Source organism: Conger conger, chromosome 8 (genome assembly GCF_963514075.1).
Source record: "Conger conger chromosome 8, fConCon1.1, whole genome shotgun sequence".
In the NCBI taxonomy this organism is placed as follows: domain Eukaryota; kingdom Metazoa; phylum Chordata; class Actinopteri; order Anguilliformes; family Congridae; genus Conger; species Conger conger.
This window is the reverse complement of record NC_083767.1, coordinates 61,939,864-61,949,904: the sequence shown is the minus strand read 5'-3', so window position 1 is coordinate 61,949,904 and position 10,041 is coordinate 61,939,864. Positions and strand designations below refer to the sequence as shown.

Below are 10,041 nucleotides of genomic sequence, written 5' to 3'. Positions count from 1 at the left end.
AAAGCTTGATTAGACTCAGCAGGGGTCAATCCCCCCTGGAGCAATGTGGGGTTAAGGGCTTTGCTCAAGGGTCCAATAGCTGTGTGGATCTTATCATCTGGGGCTTGAACCACCAAACCCCCGGGTCCCAGTTATGTACAGGGGTGGCCTGTAGCGTAGTGGTTGAGGTACATGACTGGGACCCGCAAGGTCGGTGGTTCTAATCCCGGTGTAGCCACAATAAGATCTTGTTGGGCCCTTGACCCCGCATTGCTGCAGAGGATTGTCTCCTGATTAGTCTAATCAACTGTACGTTGCTCTGGATAAGAGCGTCTGCCAAATGCCATTAATGTAATGTACCAAAACACGAAACGTGTACCATAGCCTTAACTCCTGTGGTTAATGAAATGTACAGATTGGTGGTAAAATGTGTCACTCTTCCCAGGTCAAAGTGCATGTTTTGTGATGGTGTTCACAGGTCCCTGCCAGGTTGTTAGGTGTGACTCCCATAACACTGTGACTGCAGGTCAAGAGCAATGCCAACAGGCAGAAGACTGAAGACACAATGTGAATTTCTTGCTTAACATGCCTCAATTCCTTTTCCCATGTTCAACAATGTTTTGTTGGTTTACATAATTTAAGCAACACCTGGCAGTTTTAAATATCCATCCATCCATCCATTATCTGAACCCGCTTATCCTGATCAGGGTCGCAGGGGGGCTGGAGCCTATCCCAGCATACATTGGGCGAAAGGCAGGAATACACCCTGGACAGGTCGCCAGTCCATCGCAGGGCACACACACCATTCACTCACACACTCATACCTACGGGCAATTTAGACTCTCCAATCAGCCTAACGTGCATGTCTTTGGACTGTGGGAGGAAACCGGAGTACCCGGAGGAAACCCACGCAGACACGGGGAGAACATGCAAACTCCGCACAGAGAGGCCCCGGCCGACGGGGATTCGAACCCAGGACCTCCTTGCTGTGAGGCGGCAGTGCTACCCACTGCACCATCCGTGCCGCCTAGTTTTAAATATGTTGTCATTTAAAAAAAAAAAAAAGGTATTTATCAACAAAACGCACAAATAATTTTGTTCAAATTGTTTTTTCTTCTGAGAATATTAGGACCACTTTCACAGACATGGATCAAGTTTATATTACATTACATTATTGGCATTCGGCAGACGCTCTTATCCAGAACAACATACAGTTGATTAGACTAAGCAGGAGACAATCCCCCCTGGAGCAATGCAGGGTTAAGGGCCTTGCTCAAGGGCCCAACGGCCATGCCGATCTTATTGTGGCTACACCAGGATTAGAACCACCGGCCTTGTCCCAGTCATTTACCTTAACCACTACGCTACAGGCCGACCTAGACTAAACTGAGTTTTGTGTGGAGAATCTCCATTTAAAATCAAATTTAGTCCAGGACTAGGCTTAATCTGTGTCTGTGAAACCGGCCATTTGTGTTATAACTTAGAAGAATGTGGTACAAATTACTCATAAATCCTAAATCATGAGTAAATCCCCCCCTGGTAGTCTTCATTGGGGTGTCAAGTGTCTTTACACTTTAGGCATAGCATTAAATCATATGGCACGTCCTGTTGAGGTGAAATGGCAGGTCATTAAGGTGAGTCGTTAACGGGAACTGACGTTTGGCCTGATTTGTGTGCACTGGACAACTCCACAGCTCTACGGTTTCACAGAGAGGGTATTGCCAATAGTACAACTGGCCCTGTCAACTGTTGAATGCAATGCCATGATGATGTTCTTCCAGTGAAATGACCGATGCCATTTAATCATGATTAGGTGCGCACTGCACACAGTGTGTAGTGTAATGAAGACGGTACGATTTAAAATTACATTTATTTAATTAAGCAGAAGATGAACGGCTCCCCTGTGGAGTTTCCATTGCTTTTCACCGACACCAAAGGTAGGCAACCCCGGTCCAGGCGTGCCAGCGACGCTTCTGGTTTCTGGTGGGATGGGGGCCAGTTTTGTCCCAGGCCTGAGGGGGCCTAGGATATGGGGTGTAACTATTTTTTTAATTGTGAGGGGGACTCCCAGTATAATCATTATAATAACCTGTTATTTAGCAGACCATTTTATCCCAAGCGACTTACCGTTGATTAGACTAAGCAGGGGAGCAAAACTGGGTTAATAATAAAGTATATTTTGTCACCAGGCCTGTACATTCATAGCTGACTTCTAACCGACTTCTGACGGTGCTATTCCTAAAAAAAATTACTTCCGTCCCCACGACGCTATAATAGGTTATAACTCCTGGACCGCACGTGAGCTCACGGGTTATATAATATGTAGGTCAAACTCCTGCACGTTTCTGCGGCGGCACGTGCGCCGTGCGGCTTACGTAAAAGTCTGTTTTTAGGAGGTCAGATTACGCCCGGATCGCGCCATTCATTGCACAGAAAAAAGAAAAAGAAAAAAAAACCCGAGTCCACGGATGTCAGGGAAAATTCCTGGCCTATTCGCGGAACTGAATTTTGTCTGGTGAATGCGTTATAAATGAATGATTAACAGATTAATAAATGTGAATGATTAACACTGGCCATTGGAGACTAAAGTGAATCGCCGCGAGCAGGTGTAGTTCGACTAACGGTTGCTTTACGAATCCTAAACAAATTGTTTATTAATTTTTTTTTTTAACTAGTAAATACCATGTCATTTTAACTTAACCGCTAATAATAATAATAATAATAATAATTATTATTATTATTATTATTATTATTATAATATTACATTGAAGTAAACTGGTTAGTAAACCATTTTAATTTAGCAGCCTTTTATCGAACGAAAACGTCGCATTAGCTACTTTGTGAGGCAAAACTATAATAATTTTACTTTGAGTTCAGACCACAGACTGTTCAAACAAGGAAAAGCGCAGACTTGAAATTTGACCTAGTCGCTTTTATGCCACTTTTACTAGCTCTGGGCATGGCTGTCTTAAAGTAGCATATAGTCCTGTCTCACGAGCTTCGCTTCAAAGGGAACCGCCGGACTGTGCGTCTCCCAACTGGGTAATGCGACTGCTTTAGCCTACTGTACTCCCCATCACCTAATCATGGTTTGTGTATTACGGTACTGTAGGCTACTTAAATCTGCTAATTCGTGTACGACCTTATCCACCACGACGAGCTCGTAGCTATGATCTTTATGGCCTATACTGGCAGTCCGACGTAGCTATCGCGTGAAGCCCCGTTCTTCTCACACACGACTGATTTCAGTGAATGAATGCGGTGATGATGGCTAAGGAGGAGGGGACGGACGTAGGCTACAATTCCTCTTCCGCATTTTCCTGGAGTTCGTCCGACCCTGTCCTGATTACACCGTGTGCTCTCCGCACGTTTCTGTCGCGTACACTTCCCCCACCCCCCCTCCCTCGGTGGAACAAAAAAATAAAGTCAATTATACAACAGCTCTTTCAATATATCCCCCGCCTCCCACTCTTTCTCCGACCACAACATCCTATATCACCTCCTCCACATGCATTGCGGTCCCGGGCGCCGGCGAACCGGTTCCAGCCATGTCGGCGGGCGATTCAGCGGCCGGCGGCGGTGACGGAGCGGACGGAGAACGGACAGGTACTGTGCGTGATTGCGGCGGTGATTTATTTGGCATGGGTGCTCAAAGCCAGAGTGCCCTTGGAAGATTAAAGTCAGTAGCCTACTCGGCGCCGGGTGTGGGGCAGAGAGGGGGAACTGTCGGTGTAGGCTACTTCCTACTGCTGCTTCGCTGTTAGCCTGTTCCTGCAGAAACTAGGTCAGTAGTTCAGTAGAGCAAACTCTAGTGGGCTTACTACGCGTGCCGATCGAATCTCAGCAATGATCACATTTATAAGGAATTCAAGAAACCGTAAACGTTTTAAATGGCAAATTAATTCAAACAAAAACATTACATGCTTGTATTGGTTACTGATACTGAGTATTTGAAAACGTGTGTTAATAGATTATTGTAGCTAGGCCTGTTTGTTTCCAGATTTGCGATGATTAGCAAAATTACACGGGTAGCCAAGACTGTCCAACTTTAGCTACAATAGTCTGTAGACACGTCCTTAGGCATCAAATTAAATCCGAATTGAATGAACGACTGGCATTAAATTACATACCCGAATATAGCGAGTTATTCTGTAGGCTACGTTATATCATGTTACTATCCGTATGTATTAGGTTAGTGATAGCCTAACTCTGTGGACATTTTGCCTCTTGAGTCACTAGTTTGACACTAGAAAGCAACATCGCCCACGCTTTAAACTCATGAATGCCTCATTTCATATCCAAATAGACTAAAGGCCACGAATAGCTATTATAATTAGGTTGCATGCTTATTAGTCTACTAAAAAATGTCTTCGTTTCCTGATATAGGAATAGTTTCAATCGAATCTGCATTATCGTTACTAGGCTATTGACCGTCTTAACTTTTCCCGGCTTTAATAACTTGTTTAACTCACTTGAGCTTGTCATTCGTCGTAAACGAGATAGTCGATGCAATAACTTCATTTATGGAGAGGTTATGGCTGATAAGTAGGCCTACAGTGTGTTTTATTAAGGTTTATTAAGGATATGAACGAGCTATAGCACGGCAAAGTCTCTGGTAGCCTAGCCTATAGACCGCTCTATGCCGGTTAATTGTTTCTTGGTGGCGTTCAGTAGTTCAACTTCATCTGTTTGTTCAGTGAAAAGTTGTAGCCTATTTGACATGACAGTATGTCTACACTTCTGAAAAACCTGCTGTCAAACTGCACTGCAAACTAACGTGAACGAGATGAATAGCCTACGATATATCGTATTGAGTGTCCCCCTCTCCTCAAGACTGCAAGTTTTCCTGTGTCTATTTAGGCTATCATACCTACTGAGCTAACGGAACCGGGATTTCCGTGAAGGCATTTCACACGACGTAACCTAGTACGCGTAGCGTACGTCTCATTGATTAAATGTAGGCCTAATAATAATAAAAAATGCGGCGACGTTATTTGTCAGCCTTTTCTAAAACAAGGGCAAACAGTTTTGGGACTTTAAAAGTGTGATGCTACAATGTGCAACCTCAACGCGACAGTTTGAGGCTTATATAATATGTAGGTCAAACTTGGCGCACACTTGTTGCGCCTATCGTGACAGTTTCCCCAAGTTTGGAAGATTCATCCCCAGTTCTTAATTTATGTTTATAACTCAATCTATTTAACGTTCATTGTTCCCAATGGAGACGTGTCGGTAGAGGCAATTGCAATGGCATTTTTTTGGAATAGTTACATGAGTAGACATGTTTTGTTTACCAACTGACAAACATGGTCGGAATATGCCTGAAACATTTGTCATTGTGAATTATCAGCAATTATTGTCTTTTGTGCACTTTTAAATGCACATCAGACAACAAAGAACACAAAACGTCAGAATGCAGTCGGTGTGAGTTCAATGCTTTTGTGAACAATGAATGCATACGAATGTCAGAAACCAGTTGAGTTACAGTATCGTGTACTTTGAAAGGTAATTGAAATAAGCATTAAATTCTGAACTGTGGTCTTTCCTACCGGATGGAAACGGAAATTGACAAATGGGGAGAATGAAGACTAGCGGCAGGAGGCTGGGGAATTGAGAATATCGGTAAAACGATGATTATTTAAACCTTTAGGTTAGTCCCGTTGAGATTCAAAAATCTCTTCTCCATCGCCGCCTGGCCAAGAAGGCAGCAGCACATAAAGTTACAGACAGTATAAAACCATAACTAAAACGATCGATACCAAATGTATTTCTTTTATTTAAAATAATAAATAACGAAACAAGTACGAGAGTGTAGAGAGGGGGGAGTGAGAGCAAAGGCAATCAGAAAAAGAAACAAGTGCGGTCAAAAGCGCGATAACGGCTTATTCAAAGCAACGATTTCCAATTGAATTCGTTTCCATTGCCCAAACAACTGCTTTGGACTCATTGAGAGGGACTCACTGAGTTTGGGTTTATGAAGTGGTCTCTGAATTGTTGGGGTTTATGAAAAGCGATTTCAATATGGAGCATACCTGCTTTCACTTTAATAATATGGGCCCTAAAAATGGTATTCTCCGTAAAATAGGTTGCAGATATTCTGAACGATTACTCTCGTCCAATATACTCTGATTTTTATCAATGTCTGTAAAAATCATTGTGCACAATTTATACAATTATTATTCCAATGGTATTGACAGCTTGCATAAAAACAACACATTATTTATATTTGTTTGACCAAATGACACAAAAGTAAAAAAATATATATATATATTTTCTAAAAGTGTTTGATATAAAATGATAATGAAAGATTATTGCCATTTCAGGGCTAAAATCTTGCAACTTTGAGGTATGATGTAAAATATGAGAGTATGATTTTGCTATGCGCACTTGACTCCCTGATGATGATATAAGTGTGTCAGGTAATCCCTGAATTAAGAGTTAAACACTTTACAAAGTCACACACTTTACGTGGTCGTAATCGTGAGCATGGAGGTGCAAACTGAAGCCTGCGGGGTCCTGGTGTGGCCGGACGGTGCTGTGAACCTGTCTGATGTTTGGATACGTTCTCTGAAAGCAGTGGTTGTACAAACTGCCTCACACTCAAAGTAGTTGAAACTCCAGAGAAACTCTAAACCCTAAAGAGAAATGTTGCTTGTGCAACTAGAGTTACTCAAAAAATGTAGTTCAAACTACTTTTTATTTATTTTTTTAAAGAAAGAAAAAAAAATAGGATGTTCCCCTGACATGACCCACATCTGAGCGATTCCCTCTCTTTCACACACGGAGCATAACTGTGCAGTGCAGCAGTGTGTACCGATTGGCTGTTGACCCTTGCCAACTACAGTGGTGCTGCTTCTCACCAGTCCGGATGAGAGGGAATTAATTTTTTTTAGGGCTAAAAGTGATTGGTAGTTTCTGTAGTTAATTACACCTCAAAATGATGGAAAAGTAATGAATTGCTATAACCACAATGCATAATTGAATAAACTACTAGTATACATACAGGTGGTTAAACTCCACCCAGCTTCTTGCTGGTGCAGTAAGCCAGTGCCCTGTTCCTCCCTCTGATGAACCATGATCCTGTACCCAAGGGTCGCGTGAAGACCGTCTTTGTCTTCACACGACAAAGATGGTCAGCAGTGGATTATTTGAGAATTTAGACTGTGTCAAGCATCATCACATTTACACATTTCAGTCACTCAGTTTTGAGATTGTTGTTGTGTTTCTACATGTTTTGAATGGGGGAAGAAAACGTGAGCCAAAAAATGGAATGCAACTGCCTACAACTTTGGATGTTTTTTGTGTTTTTTTTGGAGGGGGGGTTATAACTCATCCTCAGCACCTCTTAGACTTAGACATGTAGACTGTTGACAGGTAAATGTAGCTCTCCATAAGAGCATTACAGGGTGAAGCACAGGCTTCTGGGTAGCTCACCCCACTAAGGCCTGTTCCCCAGCTCTGTACGCCGGTATTGGGTCAGGACTGAGGATGTGTACACCGGTATTGGGTCAGGACTGTGGCTCTGTACACCGGTATTGGGTCAGGACTGTGGATGTGTACACCGGTATTGGGTCAGGACTGTGGCTCTGTACACCGGTATTGGGTCAGGACTGAGGATGTGTACACCGGTATTGGGTCAGGACTGTGGATGTGTACACCGGTATTGGGTCAGGACTGAGGTCATGTTTTTACGTTGTAGAAGTGACCCATTTTTCCAGAGTGTGCCTGGCACATCATGCAGGTGTGGCCGGCATTGTATTTAAATATCTTCATGATGATGTCTATCTTAAGTTATACAGGCCCTGGAGCATCTGTTTTCATATTTAAAAGAAATAAAGACCACCAGCCATATTTCAAAATGTATGGCATCTAATCCTACATCAGTTTCACCCTTCTTCCCTCCGTTGAAATGACATGATACTGCATGTGGTGGGAACTCACTCACCTGGCTCACTGAAGCCCTAACGAGTAAATCACCTGGGTCTGGGCCTTAGTAATCATCTTTTTTAAAAGTAACAACAAATAAACCAAAAGGGTTCCCAAACGTTTGCACAGGGCCCTTTAAAAATCTTTTTTTTATAAACGGTAAAAAATGAAAATAAAAAGCAATCTTGTTTTAAAATTTGCAGAAATATCTCGTTTTGAACAGGTTTGATTTCGATCACATTCAGATTCATTGTAAAAGACATTTAAAGAAGCGGTGCCCCAGTTTTTGCACCCGACCCTTTTAAAAAGCTGCGAATCTGCGCTTTAACCACCTGTGAAGTACTGGGCCAAATCTCTGTCCCAAATATTCCGGAGCTGACTAAGTATGTTTAGTCCCTGACCTGCTGGAACGGCGGGTGTTCAGTGACACAGACGTGATGACGTCAAACTGTGGAAATTCATTCTCTTACTAGATGAGGAGGCTGTTCAGCTGTATATTTGCTCTTTCTCTCCTCTTCCCTTCTGCTTTTCTCCCTTCTGTCTCCCCCTTGTCTCCTTCTGCTTGCCATATCAGTAGGGTATTTACGGATTTCATTGGATCGAGTTCATACCTTCGCTCCAAGTGTGTTGCCCTGTTAAAGGGGTGGGCTAGTTGATTGTAGTTGATTCTGTGTAATGTCTCCTCGACGCTATGCTTGCAGAAGCTGAAGAGCCAAAACTACTGCTGAATCCGTTACTGTGGTCAGAAACATAAACTAGAGCTGTACTTTGGCTTTAAATTAGGAACATGTTTGATTCCGTAGCCTGCACTTGGAGAACAGGTGATGTGAAATCACACTGCTTAAAGAAAGCGTTAGCGCTCGGACATTCTGGCAGAAGCACTCCATTTTTAACCACAATGTACTGACATCCCCTCCATTCCGCCCACTCCGTGTCTGTAGATACCCCTGACTTTGTACTGACACCCTGCTCCATTCCGCCCACTGCGTGTCTGTAGATACCCCTAGTCATGTACTGATACCCCACTCAATTCTGCCCACTGCATGTCTGTAGATACCACGGACCATCTACTGACACCCTGCTCCATTCCGCCCACTGCGTGTCTGTAGATACCACGGACCATCTACTGACACCCTGCTCCATTCCGCCCACTGCGTGTTTGTGGATACCCCTGGCCGTGTACTGACACCCTGCTCCATTCCGCCCACTGCGTGTCTGTAGATACCCCTAGTCGTGTACTGACCCCCTGCTCCATTCCGCCCACTGCGTGTCTGTAGATACCCCTGACCGTGTACTGACACCCTGCTCCATTCCGCCCACTGAGTGTCTGTAGATACCCCTGACCGTGTACTGACACCCTGCTCCATTCCGCCCACTGCGTGTCTGTAGATACCCCTAGTCGTGTATTGACACCCTGCTCCATTCCGCCCACTGCGTGTCTGTAGATACCCCTGACCTTGTACTGACACCCTGCTCCATTCCGCCCACTGTGTATCTGTAGATACCCCTGACCTTGTACAGACACCCTGCTCCATTCCGCCCACTGCGTGTCTGTAGATACCCCTAGTCGTGTACTGACACCCTGCTCCATTCCGCCCACTGCGTGTCTGTAGATACCCCTGACCTTGTACTGACACCCTGCCCGATTCCGCCCACTGCGTGTCTGTAGATACCCCTAGTCGTGTACTGACACCCTGCTCCATTCCGCCCACTGCGTGTCTGTAGATACCCCTGACCTTGTACTGACACCCTGCTCCATTCCGCCCACTGCGTGTCTGTAGATACCCCTAGTCGTGTACTGACACCCTGCTCCATTCCGCCCACTGCGTGTCTGTAGATACCCCTAGTCGTGTAGACACCCTGCTCCATTCCACCCACTGCGTGTCTGTAGATACCCCTAGTCGTGTACTGACACCCTGCTCCATTCCGCCCACTGCGTGTCTGTAGATACCCCTGACCTTGTACTGACACCCTGCCCGATTCCGCCCACTGCGTGTCTGTAGATACCCCTTGTCGTGTACTGACACCCTGCTCCATTCCGCCCAATGTAACTGCCTCTATCACAAGTCCCCTAATGCTCTCTCGGGGCCACGGCCCTGTCATGCCACTATGTGAACTGCAGCCAAGGGGACCAAT

General features: G+C 44.5%; 1 protein-coding gene across 1 annotated transcript in view; it reads left to right on the top strand.

Annotated features, from left to right (window-relative positions):
* Positions 1–3,401: 3,401 nt before the first annotated feature.
* The window catches only part of bmal2 (basic helix-loop-helix ARNT like 2), a 22,108-nt gene continuing 15,468 nt past the window's right edge, over positions 3,402–10,041 (top strand). The window contains 1 exon segment of the mRNA XM_061251538.1: positions 3,402–3,585. Within this exon segment, the coding sequence (XP_061107522.1) occupies positions 3,528–3,585 (58 nt within the window). The 5' untranslated portion in view covers positions 3,402–3,527.